Consider the following 20554-nt stretch of genomic DNA (forward strand, 5'->3'; position numbering starts at 1 on the left):
TTCAACATCTATCCTAAGTAAAAATTTTAGGAGAAATTCAACATCTATTCTTCTTGAACGCGCCTCACGCGCCATTCTCAAAACCTTGCCGTTACCTAACTTTCTCACGAATTGGCCACTTTCGATTCTCATCTTTCCCGGCTCTGATTGTCTACCCAAACTTACTGGTGGCATCGCCAGCCTTTGTCTTCTCCGCCCTTCCACCGGGAAGTGGCAGAGGAGTGGATTCAATGTCGATTCAGAGAAAACGTGTGAAGAATGGTGGAGATATCAATACTGATTTGGAGGCACTCAGAATGGAAGATCTCGACACTACTGTGCAGAACCCTTCACCTTTGCAACCCCAAATGACCTATGCAAGTATGCTGAAGAACCCTGTTGATCGCTACAGGCAAACCATGATCGAGGACTTCGAGTTCAATGATGATGACTGCACCTATTCTCAATGTAAGCATGGCCAAAATGTTTCGTTCTCTGAGAAAGTTCATAATAAGCTTGATTTCGAATGGAGGTGCGATGTTGTTATCAAATTGATGGGGAAACCCAACTCGACGAACACTTTTGATTTCATGCTTACAGGTCTCAGAAAGAAGTGGCAGGTGAAAGGGGATTGGCAGCTTTTTGATTTGCCTAATGATTTCTATATTGTGAAATTTAACCTTGAAGAGGACATGAACCATGCTCTGTATGGAGGTCCATGGATTTTGGCTGGCCAAACTCTTATTGTCAGGAAATGGAGGCCGGATTTTGACCCTATGAAGGAATTCATTGGGAAGATGGCTCTTTGGGTGAGAATCTTTGGTTTACCTATCAAATTCTTCAAGGACTTCACTGTGGCAAAAATTGGTAAAATCATTGGAGATGTGGTTAAAGTTGACAAGCTCACTGTGGGTCAAGCTAGAGGACAATTTACTAGGGTGTGCATTGAGGTTGATCTTAGCAAGCCCCTGCGTCCTTTTGTTGAGGTTGAATCCATTGCCTATCAGGTTGTCTATGAAGGGATCTCGTTGATTTGTTTTGAGTGTGGGTGCTTTGGGCTTGCCAAAGACAAATGCCCCACTATCAAAGTCACGGATAATATTCATCCCAAGCCACAAACTAGAAACTGTGATAATGAGATGACTATTGCCAATAATGATGAGAAGATGGGGTCTGATGTATGTATGCAGCATGTTGCTCCACATGGTGAGGTGATTAAAGAAGATATGGGCCCATGGATGTTGATGAGCTACAGGAATAAAAAGAAAAATGGTGATGCTATCAATACCAAGAAAAACTCTGTTACTGGCTCTAGATTTACTATTCTTCAGGATGAGACTGTGGCTGACTCTGCTTTTCCTGAAAAGACCATTGATGCACATAATCATGAACAGTCCCCTACCATTGTGAATCTATGGTAGAGTTTCCAAGAGAAAAAAAAAAGATCCAAAGTCCTACAAAAAACAAGCCTGTATCTACCCCTGCTGGCACTTCCTTTAGTTGACCACCTGACATTGAGAAAACTGCTCACCTCATGGATAAGCCTACTGGCCACAACTCTAAAAACCTGCCAAGAGCTCCAATGAAAGATGTTTCCAATTTAGGAAGTAGCAGTGGATCAAAGCCTGACCTGCATTATCAGAGAAAAACCAAAGGGCTGGTCAATCCTGGTTCCAAACATCAGACTCATGTTTTCAAGAAACTTTCTTTTGAAAAGGTGAGTCCTAATGTTTTGGGAGATGGGATCTCAGCTATCTTTGGGCATACTCCCCCTGATGAGATTTCTGGCAATACTAGACTACATACTCAATTTCTCATGACACTGAGAATTTTGTTGAGAATACTTTTGCTGAGAATAGCATGGTGAGCATCGAGAATAGTCTGCCCTCCCATAATGGTGAGGATCTGGCTGATGCCTAAGTGGGATCTCCCTCCACTCCCTCTCTGCAGTTCCAATGTTTAAAGTTCTTTTTTGGAATGCCAGAGGTGCAGGTAGTGATAATTTTCGATCTGCTATTGCAGACCTTGTCAAGTTACATTCTATTGATGTTTTAGCTATTTGTGAACCTAGATTGCAATTCTCAAAGACCTGCACGACTCTTCATAATCTTGGGTTCAATGACTCAAGGATTGTTGAGGCTCAAGGTTTTTCTGGTGGCCTATGGCTCTTGTGGAATAAAAATAAGACTCAGGTTGACTTCATTGATGACAACTTCCAATCTATTAATGTTAAAATCACTATTCCTGGCAGTCCTGCTTGGATGCTTTCTGTGGTTTATGCTTGTCCAACCCATACTTCAATGGCTTCTTTGTGGCCTTATTTTGATAATCTTGTTGCTATCACCAATCTCCCATGGATGCTAATTGGAGATTTTAATGAGGTGGTTTCTAGCTTAGATAAGAACTGTGGCCCTTTTACTGGAAGATTTGGTGGCTTAAGGAATTGGATTAACAAGAATGCTTTGATTGATATGGGTTTCAAGGGATCCTGTTACACCTGGAGTAACAATAGAGTGAAGGAAAGACTTGATAGATCATTTTGCACATGCTCCTGGAGGTCTACTTTTCCGGATGCTTTTATCCAACATCTTCCCAAAACAAGGTCTGATCATTGCCCTATTCTCATGCAGCTTTGTTCTAATAACCCTATTAATAGAAGCTCTAGCCCATTTAGATTTCAAGCTATGTGGTTTTCTCATACAAATTATTCTGAGTTTGTTTCTAACACTTGGAATGGGTTACATGGGGAGTTTCATTCCAAAATCATGTGTCTCTCTTCTTCTCTCTCGAAATGGAATAGAGAGGTTTTTGGTCACCTATTTCGGAAAAAAAGAAGAATTTTGGCCAAAATTGGGGCCATCCAAAAGGCCTGTGACAAACATGAGAACCCTTTCTTACTCAAGCTTGAAGCTGAACTTATCCATGATTATGAGAATATCCTAAATCAGGAGAATCTCTTCTGGAAACAGAAATCTAGAGATAAGTGGCTGCAAGGAGGTGACAGGAATACCAAATTCTTTCATTTGACTACTCTGGTTAGAAGGAGGAAAAACAAAATTGAGGGCCTGTTTGACAGTAATGGAACTTGGTTTACTGATTCTGCCTCCATGAAAAATATTGCTGTTGATTTTTTCACTAATCTGTTCTCCTCACAATGTGATGAAGGCTCTAGACTCTTTATTCCCTAGCTCTTCCCTGATATTGATCATGAAGACCTCACTAATATTGGTAAACCTGTGTCCCTCATGGAAGTTAAAGACTCCCTCTTTGCCATTGGAGGACTCAAGGCTCTTGGATTTGATGATTTCCTTGCTATCTTCTTTCAACATCATTGGCAGCTTTATTCTTGTGAAATCTTTAATGTGGTGTCTAATGCTTTCAGGTCTGGTGTAATTCCCCCTAGTTTAAATCACACTATTATCTCCTTAATTCCTAAGGTGGATGGCCCTCAGCACATTGCCAATTTCAGGCCAATCAGTTTATGCACCACAATTTATAAAGTTATCTCCAAGATCATTATGGCTCGGATTAGGCCTTTGATGCAGCATCTTATAAGCCCTAATCAGGTCAGCTATGTTTCTGGAAGACACATTTTAGATAATATTATGATTTCTCAGGAAATGCTTTTCAAATTAAAAAAATCCTATGGTGCTTACAATAGACTCAGTTGGAATTTCATTGAGATGGTTCTTTATGAAGCTCAATTTCCTCATGATTTGGTGAAGCTTATTATGAGCTGCATTACCTCTACCAGTTTCTAGATTTGTTTTAATGGTGAACTGACAAACTCGTTTAAAGCTCAGAGGGGTATTAGGCAGGGTGACCCCCTCTCTCCTTATATCTTTGTCCTATGTATGGAAAAGCTTTCTCATCTGATTAAGTCCACTGTAGATATTGGAAGTTGGAAACCTGTTAGAGCATCTCAATCTGGGCCTAAAGTTTCCCATCTTTTCTTTGCTGATGACCTTATGCTTTTTGCTGAAGCCTCCCCTTTCCCAAGCTCACACCATTAAGTATTGTCTGGATGCCTTTTGCTCTCTCTCTGGCCAAACTGTTAGCTATGAAAACTCTCTCATCTTTTGCTCTCCAAATACTTGTAAAGGATCTGCTTCTGAAATTAGCAGAATTTGTGGTTCTCCTTTGACAAATGATCTTGGAAAATACTTGGGAATGCCTCTTATTCACACCAAAGTGAACAAGCATACCTATGATAGCTTATTTGATGAAGTTCAAGGTAGACTCTCTAGCTGGAAATGCAAAGTGCTCAGTATGGCTGGCAGACTCACCTTGATTCAATCTGTCACTTCCTCCATCCCAATCTATGCAATGCAAACTGCCAAATTCCCTATGAGCTTGTGTGATCGAATTGATAAGCTGAATAGGGATTTCTTATGGGGGGGACTCAAATGATAAGAAAAATGTCCATCTTGTGGGATGGGACACTGTTTGTCAACCAAAGAATCTTGGTGGTCTAGGAATTAAGAAAACTGCAGACATGAATCAAGCCATGCTAGCCAAGGCTAGTTGGAGACTGTTTCAACAAGACTCTGGTTTATGGGCCTCCATTTACTCTGAGAAGGATCTTAAAAATTGTTACATCACTGATGATAACTACCTACCCCCTGCTGATTGCTCTAGTACCTAGAGGAGCATCTCTTATGGAGCTGCTTTGATGAGGAAAAACCTTAAATGAAGAGTTGGAGATGGCAAGAAAATTAAATTATGGTATGATCACTGGCTTTTACCTAATGCATTAATCAATTTTTCTCTTCCTTCAACCACTATCAATATTGTTAAAGAGATTTGTGTAACTGAAGATCCATGCAATTGATTCTTTGTATTTATACCATTGAATACTGTTTATGACTTATTGTAACAATAGCATAACAGTCAAATTACCTTAGTTATATAATTGTACATTGTAATTAGATTGAATCAATATAGAAACCACATTTTCTACATGGTATCATAGTTTAGGTTGCTTACCTCTTTCCGATCTGATTTCATCTTCCTCTGCTGTTCTTCCTCATCATGGCCACCACTGCTTCTTCCTCATCTCCAAACACTTCCAGCTTTATCAAACTCACTAGAACCAACTATCTAGTTTGGCTTCGGCAACTCAAACCATACCTCAATGGCAATGATCTGTGGTGCTATGTTGACGGTTCCTAACCTGCTCCCCCATCTACCATCATGTCCACTCCTTCTGAAGGCCAAACTCCTGTTCCTATCCCCAACCCAGCCTACACCAAATGGTTCAAAGAAGACCAAATCATTGTCAGCATTCTCACCACCACCCTCACTGAAAATATTGCTCAGCTGACCATTGGTTTCGAAACATCCAAGGACATCTGGGATTGTCTTCAGCGCCATTTTTCCCAAAAATTTGTTGTCAGTACCTCTACTCTCAAGATGCAGCTTCTTGATCTCCAGAAAGGTAACCAATCTGTTGATGAATACCTCCGTCAAGCCAAGGCCATTGCTGATGCCTTAATATCCATCAACAAACCTGTTTCTGATGAAGACTTGGTCATTGCTACTCTACACGGCCTTGGCCCTGATTATGGCATGCTCCGCACTGTACTCACCCAAAACCCACCCCTCCCTAACTTCTCTGAGCTTCGAGCTCGCATCCTCTCCTTTGAAACTCAACAGATTGGTCCATCTGTGAATGGAACGGCCACTGCTCTCTTTAATCATAGCACTTCCTCCTCACGCCGTGACTAGCGCTCCTTGGCGACCCGTTCTTCTCACTCCTGCAGCCGGTACTCCACAGGTCGAAATCGCCGCCCTGGTGCGCGTCAGCCTTTTCTCCAATAGCAGCATCAGTTTGCCTCGTAGCCACAGTTTGTGTCCCCCCAGTTTGCATCGCAGCCAGGTCCCTTTTCTTCACCTGCATGGGCTGCACGCCCTGGGCCTTCTGGGCTTCTTGGCCCAGCACCTTAATGGTGTCCTAATTGCCACTCCAACCTACATGGGCTTCCTCAATGCCTACACAGATTCTCTGGCCCGAGTACTACTGCTCCCTTTGCTGGAGTTCACTATGCTACTGATCCCACTTGGTACCCGAATACCGGCGCTACTCATCACATGACATCCATGCTTGTCCATAATCCTCAATCTTATGGGGGGCCTCATAATGTTTATATGGGTAATGGGGACTCAATGCCTGTTTCCCATACCGGTAATCTTTCATTGTCATTAGGGTCTTCCCAATTCACTTTAGAAAATGTTTTTAAAATTCTGTCAATTCGTAAAAATCTTCTCTCAGTAGCTCGTTTTACAAAGGACAACGTTGTGTTCTTTCTTTTCGCTCCAGATTTTTATCAAATATATTGCTTACGTACTGGTCGTCTCTTATTTCAGGGCCCTTGTAAAGATGGTCTCTATCCGCTAAATCTGTCGAGCGTCTCCACTCCTCCATAAGCCCTTGCCTCCATTCACTCCTCCATTTGGCACAATCGTTTGGGTCATCCCTCTTCCAATGTCTTAGCTCGTCTAGGTTCAACAATTGGTTCAAAATTATCTTTTCGTTCCTTCTGTCGAGATTGCGCACTTAGCAAATCTCATCAATTACCTTTTAATTCCAATAAAGAAACTGTTAATTTTCCATTTCATATTATTCACAGTGATGTTTGGGCTTCATCTACTCTTTCCATTAGTGGCTTCAAGTATTACGTTCTTTTCACAGATGAATTCTCACGTTTCACTTGGATTTACCCCATGCATCGTAAAAATGAAGTGCTCACCCATTTTCAAACCCTGGTCGCCATGATTCAAAATATTTTTCATCATACCATCAAAACTCTTCAAAGTGATAATGGAACTGAGTACGTCAATCATGCCTTCTCTCTTTATTGTAAATCCTTGGGCATTCAACAGAGATTTTCTTGCCCCCATACACCCCAACAGAATGGACTTGCTAAGCGCAAACATCGCCATATTGCCATAATGACTCGTAGTCTACTCCTTACCTCTGGTGCTCCTCATAATCTTTGGGTCGAAGCCGTCTTCACCTCTGTTTATCTTATTAATCTTCTTCCCACACCCACTCTCAATTGGGATACCCCACACACTCGTCTTCATGGTCGTCCACCTTCCTATTCATCTATTCGAGTTTTTGGTTGCTCCTGTTTTCCTCATCTTGGGTCTTATGTCTCTGATAAACTCTCCAGTCGTAGTCTTAAGTGTGTGTTTTTAGGTTATAGTCCTCAACACAAAGGTTACCGTTGTCTAGATCCCGCCACTGGTCATGTCTATGTCTCCAGACATGTCATATTTAATGAAACAATTTTTCCCTACAAGAATTTGCAGGTACAATCAGTTTTCGAAGCTGGCCCATTGGAATTCACCCTCTTGGCTAGCCCTGGTCTTAATCTCTCTCAGCCCAACACATCTGGGCCCACTTCACATGATGAGTTGATCCCTTCTCCTGCTGTCAGACACCCCATCTTGGGTTCTTCATCCTCGTCTCCTCGCGTTGACCTTGATTCCCGACCTCCAGTGCCCGGCGTTGCACCACCACCCAACCCCACTCCGAGACACTCCGCCGATACGTCGCCCCTTCCGGCGCCTCCGCCGCCCAGCGCCGCTCCTATCCAAACCTACCGGCTCCGCCAACCCCTGGTTCCAGACCCACCCCCTTCGGTTCCCGAGTCCACTCGGCTAGAGGCTCCTCCCCCCCTGTCGTCCTCCACCGGACCCCCAGCTCCCCAACCAGATCAGCCCAGGAGAACCCGTCTTCAACATGGCATTGTTCAGCCTCGACTTCAAACTGATGGTACAGTTAAATATCCCATCTCTCGTGCACTTCTCACTGCTGTTGAGTCTGCAGAACCTACATGCTACACTCAAGCCTCCAAGCACGAGGTATGGCGTGCTGCAATGGTTGAAGAGATCAATGTTTTGCTGAAGAACAATACTTGGACTCTGGTTCCCTCCTCTCCATCCCAGAACCTCGTTGGCTGTAAATGGGTGTTCCGTGTGAAGCACAATCCGGACAGCACAGTTGAATGTCACAAAGCCAAACTTGTGGCCAAAGGCTTTCATCAACACCAAGGTATTGACTATGATGAAACTTTTAGCCCTGTGATTAAACCTGCGACTATTCGTGTTGTGCTCTGCCTTGCTGTGTCTAGAGGCTGGTCCCTTCGTCAATTGGACGTTAAAAATGCATTTCTTCATAGGTTTCTCAAAGAAGATGTGTATATGACTCAACCACCCAGCTTCGTTAATCCCACTCGGCCTTCTCATGTTTGCAAGCTTAACAAGGCACTCTACTGTCTCAAACAAGCTCCACGTGCGTGGTTGCATCGTATGACCTCCTTCCTGCTATCTGTTGGATTTGTATAGAGTTTGGCTGATTCTTCTCTGTTCATTTTCCGTGTTGGACTACATACCATTTATTTTCTCTTGTATGTGGACGATATTGTGGTCACCAGCAGTGATGATATACTCTTACAGAGCTTTATTGATGCTTTGGGACGTGGCTTTGACATCAAAGACCTCGGTCCTCTCCACTACTTTCTTGGTTTACAGGTTACTTCTCAGAATCAAGGCATTCATGTTAGTCAATTCAAATTTGCTTATGATCTCCTTGTGAAGCATGATATGTTGCTTAGTCAACATGTTTGCACACCGATGTCCGCCAAATCCATTCTTACTGCTCATGAAGGCGATCCCCTTCCCAACCCCTCAGTCTTTCTGGAAATAGTTGGCTCATTGCAGTATTTGACCATCACTAGACCTGACATTTCCTTTCCTGTAAATTCCATCTCCCAGTTCATGAGTCAACCACGCACCCCACATCTGGTTGCTGCCAAGCGCATCCTTCACTACATCAAAGGCACCCTTGATCATGGCTTGTATTTTGGTCCTCAACGCCAACCAGCTTACCTTGCTGCCTATGCTGATGCTGATTAGGCTGGTTGTCCAGATTCCCGTCGTTCTACATTTGGCTACATTGTTTATCTTGGCACCAGCTTGGTCTCTTGGTGTTCTAAAAAGCAGCCCACTATTGCTCGTTCCAGCGCCGAGTCTGAGTATCGTTCCCTTTCTCATGCTAGTGCTGAGTCCACTTGGTTAGCTTTCTTACTCTATGAACTTGGTGCTGAAATTCAATTTCCAATCCTCCTGCATTGTGATAATCTTAGCGCTACATACATGGCATCTAATCCGGTATTTCATGCCCACACTAAGCATATAGAACTTGATTACCACTTTGTTCATGAGAAAGTAGCTCTTGGCAGCCATCGTGTTTGCTTTATCCCATCAGTTGACCAGCCTGCAGATCTTCTGACCAAACCTCTTCATAAGCAACGTCATGCTTATCTTACTGGCAAACTTGTTCGTGCAGGCCTGTCCAGTTTGAGGGAGGGTGTTAGACAGATTTGTGTAACTGAAGATCCATGCAATAGTTTTGATTCTTTGTATTTATACCATTGAATACTGTTTATGACTTATTGTAACAGTAGCATAACAGTCAAATTACCTTAGCTATATAATTGTACATTGTAATTAGATTGAATCAATATAGAAACCACATTTTCTACAAATATGAATGCCACCATTTGTGATTTCTGGGATGATACTGGTTGGGATGCATTACTCTTAGCTACTGTGGTTCCTAGTGATTTAGTGAACTTAATTATCAATGTTCCAACTGGATTTGATGGTTGTGGGAACGATGTGCTTATATGGAATGCAACCTCTAATGGATGCTTTTCTGTCAAGTCTGCTTATAACTCTATGTTGGATACTAATAGTCATGGCAATCCTCATTGGCAGGCCATCTGGAAGTTAAGTTGTCCCCCTAAATTGAAAACTTTCATGTGGAGTGTTTTCCACAAAAAGATCCTCACAAATGTACAAAGGGTTAGAAGGGGGCTCACTGCCAATTCTGCTTGTCCCATCTGCAATTCTGCTGATGAAAGCCTCCTCCATCTATTTCTTGATTGTCACAGGTCTAAAGCCATGTGGAATTCTTTACAAAAACCTAGCACCATCCTTAATTCATTTTTTCTGGATCGGAACAGTTGGATGGCTGCTCAACTCCATTGCCATACACTGATAAAGAACAACATCAAGTGGTGTATCCTTTTTGTCTTTGTCTGTTGGTTCATTTGGAAATGGAGGAATAAGGTGATTTTTGATCCAAATTTTATTATGCCTGCCTGCCCTGAGAAGATTATCTGGGACTTTGCAAATGAATGGACTGGTGCTCAACTAAAGGCTAACACTGACACCTTGTACAGTTACACTATGTTGTCCTGGTGCAGACCTCCTATGAACGACTTCAAACTGAACATTGATGGAACTAGAGTGTCCTCCTCTGGAAGAATTGGTGCAGGAGGGGTCATCAGGGACCACAATAGTAATTGGGTGGATGGCTTTCAAATTAATCTTGGCATTGGAGAAATTCTGGATGCTGAGGCTTGGGGTCTCTTTTTTGGATTAAAGCTTGCCTTAAAACATAATATTGCCAATCTTGAGGTCGAATCTGATTCTGCTGTCCTTGTACAGATTTTGCAATCATCAAACACTGGCCTTCATCCCCTTGGCTCTTTGCTTGATGGTTGTGCTATATTGATGGCCAAATTTCAGATTGTCAAGCTTGCTCACATCTTTAGGGAATGCAATATGACTGCGGATGCCCTTGCCAAGAATAGCATTGATCATGAGCTTGGACTGATCACCTTTGATGATCCCCCTATTCATGCTGCCCAAGCTTTCTTAGATGATCTATCTGCTGTAACTAGAGCTAGGAGGACTGGGTTTTGTTCCAGTTCTTAGTTTTCTTTTGTTGTTTTGTTTGGGTCTTTTAGGCCCCGCTTGTAACCAAAAAAAAAAAAGTCCCAAACTGAAATTTCGCAATGTCAAGCCTACGGCGAATTTCATGATCAACCATCATCATTCAGTAAACACTTAAAACATAAGTTATGCATCAGATAACCAAAATTATACCAGGCAGGCATCATCCTAGATGAGTAACAAATCCTAGAATCTAAAGATCTACAACTGGAGGATCATGTAGCGGCTGAGCAGATGGTGTAGTGTGAGGTTTGGTATCATTAGGTGTATAACCAAGATGCAAAGATAAAGTCAAGAACTCCGAGCATAAAAGCTGGAATTGAGAACTGATTCTTCCATCTCTCCCTCCCATCGGTATCCTCCTCTGTTCAAAATGTCTAAGGAGCTCCACGAGCTCATCCAGTTGCTGCACCGCTTTATCAACATCAACAGTGGGCTGGACAGGTTCAGGTTGTGATAACTTTGAAGGCTTTTCACCAAGATTTCGGACCTCTTCCTGTTCTCCCCTTCCTTCATGCTGTCGTCCTCCCACTTTTTCCTCTCTCATTGCATGTCCAATGCTACCAATGTGAACAGTTTCTTGTACAGATTTTGATGATTGCCAATGCTGCTCCTCAAGAATTTGGACTTCTTCATCTTCTCCACTTGTTTCTTGTGGTTGCCATCCAGCTTTTTCCTCTCTAGATGCATGTTCAATGCTACCAACATGAAGAGTGGCTTGTACAGTTTGTGATGATTGCCAAGGCTGCTTCTCAAGAATTTGGACGTCTTCAACTTCTCCATGTGTTTCTTGCAGTAGCCCTCCCTCTGTTTCCTTTCTCATCGTATGCTTGCTATCAACATAAGCAGTGGGCTGTACATGTTGTGCTGACTGTGAAGGCTGCCCCTTAAGAATTTGGACCTCTTCATCTACTCTACTTGCTTCTTGTGGTTGCCCTCCATCTTTTTCCTCTCTCCGTGTGCATCCAAATCTACCAACATCAATAGCAGGCTCTATAGGCTGTGATAATTGTGAAGGCTGCTCCTCAAGAATTTGAACCTCTTTCGATTCTTCTTGTGGTCGTCCTCTAGCTGCTTTCTCTCTCAATTTGTTTGCAATGTTGCCCTTACATATATTAACAGGGGGCTGTGAAGGCTTCTCTCCCCTGAAGTTTTTAATGCTACATAACCTGAAAAACAAAAATTCAATTACAAAGTCCAATGAACCAAGTTGGGAATTAACCTTCTACTCTCAGATTCATGGATCTACCAATAGACCATTTACCACATCCTTGCGTTGATCTCAACAATATGGGACTTCCCTTAGATGAAATGTGTAGCTCGTGCTTTTGCTACAACAGTTTAAAGCCAAATTTTTCCTCATTACAAGTAGTTGGCCCAGTTTGGACCCCAAAAAAACACACGCCAAAAAAAAAAAAAAAAACAAACAAACAAACAGACTAACAAAAAGAAAATACTTTGCCAAGTGATAGGTTTTAGGAATTTCATTTATACGAATTTGGTCACTTTTATAACATAGGATATTATTCCATGTATCCATTTTGTCAATCATATTCCAATTCTACTTGCTGCAAATCTATTTGACCAAGCGACATATGCACTGTACCAATTTACTAACCTCAAATTCTGATCCAAAATCTCCACAGCCTCATGTACAGCATGAACAATCATTTTCTTCACCTGTTTCCAGAGAAGCAGGATTAAGCCCCACACACACACACTGAAAAGTGTACGGAAAACAGAAGTTGTTTTCTATTTTATATAAATATTATACTCGTACAGAAACAGAGTACATGAAAAAGGAAATATAACCTGAAGCGGTGATACCCACTAAAGAAAAAGAAAATCTCAAATTATCACCTTAGATAAATAAAAAAAATTATAATAAACAATGAAGCTTCATTAGGCACAGTGATTAAGCAATCACAATGACCCAGGAGAAAAATAGAAAGTGACTCACAGCTAAAACTAGAACGGGAGATATACACAATCTGGTCTGATTAGCCAATGATATCTGTCCATAAGAACCTCAACCCAAAACATGTGATTATAATCACATTTGTAGCCAAAAAGAAAAAAAATACACCTATGACATACCTCCAATTTGTCCTCTTTAGCTATATGCTTTTGTGGAAGTGTACGGAACTCATCTGTCAGACGTAAGCACTCACCAACATTTTCAGGGGAGACAAATTCAACAGAAACTTTAATGCACGACTGGAGAAAAGAAAAATGGTACTGTTAAGATTTAGGTACGAATGCATGAATATCAATCAATACTAACCATTTTCATAATTTTACATTCACCATCAAGCATTTTCATGTTGAGATGATAGGTTGCCTGTTTAAAAAAAAAAAAGTGAATAGAATCCCCCTATAGAGAACCTACCTGTGAAAAATAGCACCCAGCAAATGTTGAAGATGCTAACAACTTTGCTTTTTTACTATTACAAGGTCGACAAAGTTATCACACTCAAAACTGAAATACTCTTTTCCTTATGCATGCCACTTTACCAATCAATTTCTTTTCTGAACTAGACATGGGCACTATACGATCCATCATCACTAAATTGTAGAAAACTTGCAATAAAATGGAGACATTGATATACCAAAGATCGTTTCATAAGAAACAACCAATCAAGAATCCGACATCCAAAAACGATGAAACATATTTGCAGCTTGTAATGACAAAACTGAAGTTTCTAACTTGGTGAAGTATTTATATTAGAGAAAATGATAGAACAGCTACAAATCTATGCAGAGATGAAATTTTCTTTCTCCAATACAAGTTACCTTCAAGTTTCTAACTTGGTGTGGACATCCTGCAGGAATAAAGACAGCATCTCCAAGTTTCTGGATAAATGTCCATGGTTCAATTCCTATTAGCCAGCATAACAACAGGGTATAAGTAATTCAAAACTCAGAGTTCCAGAAGCATTATAAATTTGACTATACTCTATAGTTCTTCTATATATAAATGAACCGACCATATTCTTCCTTCAGCTTCCTCTTGTGCTCTAATGTCAGATAAAAAGTCTGATCATGTATGGGGTGAGTGACCTACAGAGAAGAAATATATAAAATGAAAAAGAAATGTGTTCAAAGTTTCAAATAAATAAAAAATATCAACTATTTTCCTTCTTTAGACATTTGATCAAATAGGATAAAATCTTGCAACTGGAAAGTAAAAAGTTCATACAGTCTTAAAAATGTTTTATGCTCTCCCAAATAACAAACTCAAGACATTTTCCAAGTTAGTCAATCAACCATAATTAACCTACTGCATTCAGAACCAAAGGTTATAGAAGCAAGCATCTGAAATAGCCTATGATTGGTCCAACAAACTATAAGCTTATATGAAGATGGCTGAGTTTATACACCAACCATACTCGAAGCTGATCATACAACATTCTGGCATTAATTGACCTCAAATAGTTTTTTTTTCTTTTCCCCAATATCTGTATAGAGAAAATGAAAAGACTTCGGTTAATCACTTCCTTAAAGGTGACAAACAAGTGTAACTTCAGATAACCAAAAGACCGTGGAAATATAAATAATTTCCTACAGATATGATTTATTTTTTAAAGGTATTCAATCCAGTGAAGGAAATCAATAAAATGAATCAGAGGTCCATTGTCTGTCAATGTGTCAACAGGGCGTGACATTATTATTAATCATGACAAGTCATCTTCAAGTAGGTTGTTTGAACTTTGACAGGAAGCACAGACAGTTAACAAGTCATGCTAAATGGGTAGGCTAGACTTAGGTAGATGCACCGCTGTACCTAAGCCAAAGACAAACATTCTAAACTAGACAAGTACTTCCTGAACTATATAACAAGGTGGCCATGATAGATCCCCCATGTACCAGATTGTAAAGGAATGTTGAGGTATAGTTGTTGAGGAGTGTATGAAACCGTACTCTTCTATGACTAAACATGTATAATTGTGCAAATGGGGGCTGAATGCCGACTATCTCCCACTGTTACTCCTAGATGCAGTACGAAAAACTCCTAAAAATTAATAAGCAATCACCTGCTGCAATGGACAACAGTAGGTGTGCCTGAATTCCTTGTAGTGTTTCCATAGATATTCCTGCAGCTTAGGAACATCCTGTCGACGAAAAATGTCCCATAAAGCACCTCCCTCTGCATTCTTTTCAGACATGGATTCCTTTGAAAAATTTCCACCATTCCAACTATCAGTTTGAGCTTTAGTCTTTTCTTGAAAAATTGCAACCCTGTTTTGATTCTTAACTTGAGTACAACATTGTTTACCCTTTGCAGTCCTGACACTAGACCCACTGCCAGACTCCTTATGATCAACATTGTCATCCACAGTCTCATAATTTTCAAACATTTCCCTTCGGTCTTGTTCAATGTGCTCTTTTTTCAACCCGTCTATAGTACAAAGTTGCTCAGCAGTAATCGTCATTTCAGCAGTATGTGTCAAAACATTCACCTGTGCAGAAGAGGAGAAAAAAGAAGCTGGAACTAAGTTTTTTACAGTGATTCTGATATAAAAAGTAAACTGAATGAAGGAAATAAAAATTAATTCCAATTTAAATGGTTAATATGTCTCCAAAAAAAAAAATTACTGACTAGAATATAATGCTATGCAGCTCTCTTAGTTAGCAGTATCTCAATCAGACAAGTGCCTGATAGATTTCTGATACAGACTGTGTAGTGATCAGGGAGAGACGCGAAGATACGGTAAAGTTTATCTATTAAAATATACCCCAGTAACCTTATGATACTGAATTTTTATTTTTAAATATTGAAGGTTCACAATGTTTCTTTTTTACATAAATCACAAAAATTAAGTTTACAAGCTACAGCATATAAATTCATCCACTGGGGATATCCACAACTCTCATGTCCCAAGTTTAGGATAATTACTGTCTCATGGTGTTGGAGTTTTCTAGAACTGTTCAATCTATAACAAAAAGAAGACACAGAGTTGAAAAGATAGAAAGATGCATTTACCAATATGTAAAGCTTATGAAGTACAAGTCAAGAGTTCAAAAATTGGTAGACCAAAATATAAAAGTTGGCATAGTACCAAAGGAACCCAAGACAATGCACCACTAAATCAAATCACTTCTTCCCTTCAATTTAAATTACTTATCAGCCCATCAGAGGAAAATGATCAGACGCGAAACTTCACCTGAGTGAGTTGCCATTAAGCATCGCTTGTTTCTAAGTACAACATACATCCTAGTACAACATACATCAAACAAGAGATCATATGGGCAATAAACACAGCCATGTGCAGCTGCTTACCCCCACTTAGCCAAAGAAAAGAAAAGTCAGCAGATATGCAAAACAGAAAACATACCACATCACATGAATCACAGTGAAGCTTAGTTACTGAATCTCCACGTCCAAGCTCCTGGGACACACCATAAGCAATATCCATTTTTGGCCCCATGTCTGGCTTTACACACTCCATAGGCAATTTTACAGCAAGGTTCAGGAGGCCACTGCGAGGATGGGTATATTCCTTAAATGGCAAGCAACAAATAAACTCAGCACAATGACGAGGAAGGCGCTTCTCCAAATAATCATCAAGGGACTGATCGTTGAGTTTCAGAATACGAGGCCACATTTTCCCATCAAACTGGCCCTCCAAATATCCAGTAAAAAATTGGTGGATACCAATATCTAGCTGCATTTCATTCAAGATTCAAAGCGCAAATCAAAGGCAAGCCATCAAGAACAAATTCAAATGCTAATTTCCGCATAATGAGTAATTAATGATCAGGACTCAGGATGACATAAATGGGAACGGTATGAAGAGTGATGCCTAAACAACCAGGTTGAGGAATCAAAATTTTATCAAACACCTACGAATTTTATTAATAAAACTGATCCAGTTTCAGAATTTGAGACAAATGATCTCCCCTGTGACCCTGTGATGTCACAAATAGGGGAGTCTACAAAAAGGGTCACAGAGGAGATCATTTTTTTTTTTCAAACTCCGAAAAACTGGGATCAATTCCGTAAGAAACAAAGTTATATTTTTGAGGAAAAAATGGGATTATTCTTAGAATTGGAGAAAAAATAGGATTAATTTTTTAAATGAAGAAGAGAAGCTTTTTTTTTTTGATAAAATAATTCATACGATATAGTCGACAAGAGTCCACAGCAGAAGAAAACAACGGGAAAAAAAACCATCAAAAGAAATTAAACTAAGAGACCAGCCTAACCAAGCTATAGTCTCCATACTACAGCTGCCATCTGATCTAAATAATAGAAGAAATAGTGGTCTTTGAATATCTGGCTTTAAAATATAATATTGAAATTCAAATGGGTACCCAATCAATTATTCAGCATCACACCAGCTATATTATTCATAACAAACACTGATCAATTGAATAACTACAAAGTTTGAACAGTACTTTAAGTCAGAACAACTAACCTCACACCAATCCAAGCAATCAATGGCCTTAAATTCCACGTGTCTATCATGCCCGATATTTCTCATCTGACGACAAGCACGCCACATGACAAATGGTTCCCAGCTCAAACCTGTTGCAGTTTCAAGCACATTCCCCACAATCACAGGCTCACCCTGGATCCAATGACAGCGAAAATGCTTAAAGTCTTCATGTTGGATATTTATAGCCCTTGGACTGTACAAGTAGTTGTCCTCCGAATCCTCTCGAGAAGCTGCTTTCGTCAATTCATTGCTTCTTGAGTCAGCACCACCTGCAGAGTTGAACCATGAAAACTTCTGTGCAGAAGGTCCAGCTGCATACATCAGTTTTTTAGTTTCTGCAATTTCTTCTGCTTTTTCTACCAACTCTATGATGTGGTTTTCAGAAAATATGCATCTCAGTTCTAGAACACTACAACCACAGCCGTCCATGTCTTTTGAGGGGCAAAAAATACTTCGATCTTTGCTTACTTTCCACTTAGATGTTGACCTTACAGGACACTTGAGTTTAGTTTCAGAAGGCTTTTTTATTAAGTTGCCCTTTCCACCATGTAAATAGTCTAGACCTCGATTGATATACTCCCCAATCACTTCTTCTGCACTTCCTTGCTGGTTTCCATCTCGAATCTCCCGGCAGCAGATAAGACAAAGGTCATATGAACATATAGGACAGCTTCTGTGGAAATCAATAATAGATGTATTGCAGTTGTCGCTGAAAAAGAAAACAAAAAAGGTTGGTAGTCAATGCTCAAGAAGTACAGGGAACAAATTTACAATACAATAAATTTCTGATAAAGGCTCTACCAGTATACACGATCATCAGGAGAGCTGTCCGACCTTTGGATCTTTAGCTCCGAAAGAGATTTCCCTGTCCCATTTGGACATCACAAAGGAAAATTAATCTAACACAAGAAGTTGCATGGATATTGTGTGCTGGGTCTTAGATGGAGAAGATGATAAACTCATGCTAGTCAGTTTTATGAACTTTTTTGATACACAAATTTATATTTTTTAAGAAAAAAACAGAGGGACTAGTAGTCCATCAGACACATGAAACAACATATATCCCTTCCACCAAAACTGAATACACAGAGTACAATACTCCTCCAATCAAGAATAATTAGGCTAAAAGGAATGTCCTTAAAATGATAGATCAAAGATGCCCAAAAAGCCAAGCAATTTCCCCTACTCCCTTTTTAACAGTTAAAAATTTTAGAACACTGGTGAACCGATAAACAAACTAAATCTTTCACCTCATTTTTGAGCTTGTGAGCCATATGACCAAACTTACCCTGATCCCAACTAGCTTTTCCCCAACCTGAGTGCTTAAAAGGGTCAACCCTCTACATCTAATTAGTTCCAACAACTTCATGTCAAAGATAGAATATACCTTGTCTTCTAGTCTCCATCACCATCTCTATAACTTGTTCATCATTAAGTCTTTTCAAGAATGGAAGCAATGCTTCAAGCAAATACTTAGAGTGCTCCACTTCTTCATCTTTGCTAACGTGCAATGCAAGCTTGCTATTCAAATTCTATAGTAAAAACCGTAAACTAGATCAAACGTCACTCAAACAGAGAGCAAAATCCAGGAGATGATAGCGCAGATAAGGACAAGCTCACATGATTAGTTTCATCTAAACGCAAGCACGCTTTGCAATTGCAATTTCCAAGGCATACAGGACAAGCATCAGCAATAGCCTCCTCTGACATCTGGGGATACCTACACAACACGAAAATTGACAGTTAAGTAGACAACCATCCAAAGAAAAAGCTCATATAATTGGATGTTTACAAATACACTGAAAAAGCAACCTCTTGTAATGCATTAAATCCCCACAAGACTCAGGCACCATCCAACAACAGTTGATTTCACAACCTTTTAAACAAACATTGAGCAATTTACCGAATAAAAGAAATGGCTTTCACGCAGCCCATCATCTTTACTGAGAGCTAGAAGAACAGAATGAATTAGCGCGTGACCTAGAAACCTATATAATTACACAAACTTGTTCAAATATTAATTCCACAGACATTTGTATTGTACCATACCAAGATAACCTCTATTCAACAAAAGTAGCTAGTCCAACAAAACTAACTCAAACAAATGTGCAACATACTATACAAGTCACTAATCCGTAAAAAATCGAAGAACTGATAAAACAAATCCTTACCAATTCTGAATGCATGATACACAAAATCGCTTCCGCTTACAACTTGTGCAGTTAACAACTCTGGCCCTATCATTCCTCTGACACTGATGGCACATTGAAGACTTCCAATTAACCCACTGTTAAACCCAAAATCAGAAATTACTCCAATTAGTAAACCCAATAGTGAAAACAAGCATATAACGGAGAATTAGAGAGTACAAAAATCTAATACCAAAAAAAAAAAAATCATACATTTGAGCCCTTGGTACATTTCTTCTTAGAACATGACCCTCCAGCTTCACCTTCTCTCTTCCTCTTCCTCAAGCTCGGAGAATCCCAACTCCCTTCACCTCCCTCCCGTTTGGTCCTATAATTTTGATTTCCCAAAATGCCCTCACCCCCATACTCTGCGATTTTCCTCGACCGCTTTCTACCTCTCCCCATCACAATTCGTAAGTAATCGGATTTGGGTTTTGGAGAGAAACGTTTGGATGCAAAGAAAGGTGAAGTCTTTAGGTCTTTGGTTTACAGTCGGCTACCGTCGCCACCTCTGCATGGCGGTGAGGGGTTGTTCGGTTCCCAGCTCCTCCGGTGCAGATAAACCCTACAGTAGTGGCGACTCTAGAAAGTTCTGGACTCCAATTCCTTCCATTTCCTTGGATTTACTTGTATTCTACTCCAAGTTTCTCAATACCTTCCTGTTGGTGAGAGAGAGAATTAGAGCTTGGAGACTCTTTAACACTGTGAAGAAAAATATCATTAAATAAAAAGTTATGAATGTTTATTTATACACTCTTTATTTGAAATTTTTTTTTTTATGTCAATTTGGTTATATTGTAGTCTGCGATTGGAGTTGTGAATTGTTTTTACCTGCATTAATTGAAGACGGGTTCGTCTCCGACCTATTAATGCACTGACCTTAAGTAGCTTTGTTCGATTTGGAAGGAGATTGACTATATGTATTAGTAGGCTAGTTTGAGACTGCTCTATTTATATAGCAAACTAATCTACCTTAATATTAAATTCTAGTAATTTAGGGTTCAACACTTCACCGCTTAGTCTGACAGCAATAAAGCTTGTATTAGTTTCCGGTTAAATTGTTTCTATTTCGCTCAAACTTAAAAGGTTAAAAGTTCATAAATGTCAGAGAATGATTAAAAGTAGCCCTAGTTTTAA

The 20554-nt window shown here is 40.1% G+C and overlaps 3 protein-coding genes across 3 annotated transcripts; 2 read left to right on the top strand and 1 right to left on the bottom strand.

Annotated features, from left to right (window-relative positions):
- The first annotated feature begins 230 nt into the window (after positions 1-230).
- Positions 231-1400, top strand: LOC112166461. Its single transcript, XM_024303314.1, has one exon. The coding sequence runs from the start codon at positions 231-233 to the stop codon at positions 1398-1400; it is 1170 nt and encodes a 389-aa protein (XP_024159082.1).
- On the top strand, positions 1306-6604 carry LOC112166470. The gene is made up of 2 exons (XM_040513368.1): positions 1306-4704; positions 6346-6604. Exon 1 carries the CDS (start codon positions 1935-1937, stop codon positions 3165-3167), a length of 1233 nt encoding a protein of 410 aa, XP_040369302.1. The 5' UTR covers positions 1306-1934; the 3' UTR covers positions 3168-4704; positions 6346-6604.
- Positions 6605-10843: 4239 nt separating this feature from the next.
- On the bottom strand, positions 10844-20130 carry LOC121048776 (lysine-specific demethylase JMJ25-like). Its single transcript, XM_024343306.2, has 13 exons — positions 19631-20130; positions 19400-19515; positions 18849-18948; positions 18616-18760; positions 18030-18093; positions 17208-17937; positions 16125-16454; positions 14823-15248; positions 13776-13848; positions 13582-13667; positions 12886-13005; positions 12407-12468; positions 10844-11957 (listed from the first exon to the last, which is right to left on the bottom strand). Exons 1-13 carry the CDS (start codon positions 19820-19822, stop codon positions 10982-10984), a joined length of 3420 nt encoding a protein of 1139 aa, XP_024199074.1. The 5' UTR covers positions 19823-20130; the 3' UTR covers positions 10844-10981.
- Between the last annotated feature and the right edge of the window lie 424 nt (positions 20131-20554).

Source organism: Rosa chinensis, chromosome 1 (genome assembly GCF_002994745.2).
Source record: "Rosa chinensis cultivar Old Blush chromosome 1, RchiOBHm-V2, whole genome shotgun sequence".
NCBI lineage: Eukaryota > Viridiplantae > Streptophyta > Magnoliopsida > Rosales > Rosaceae > Rosa > Rosa chinensis.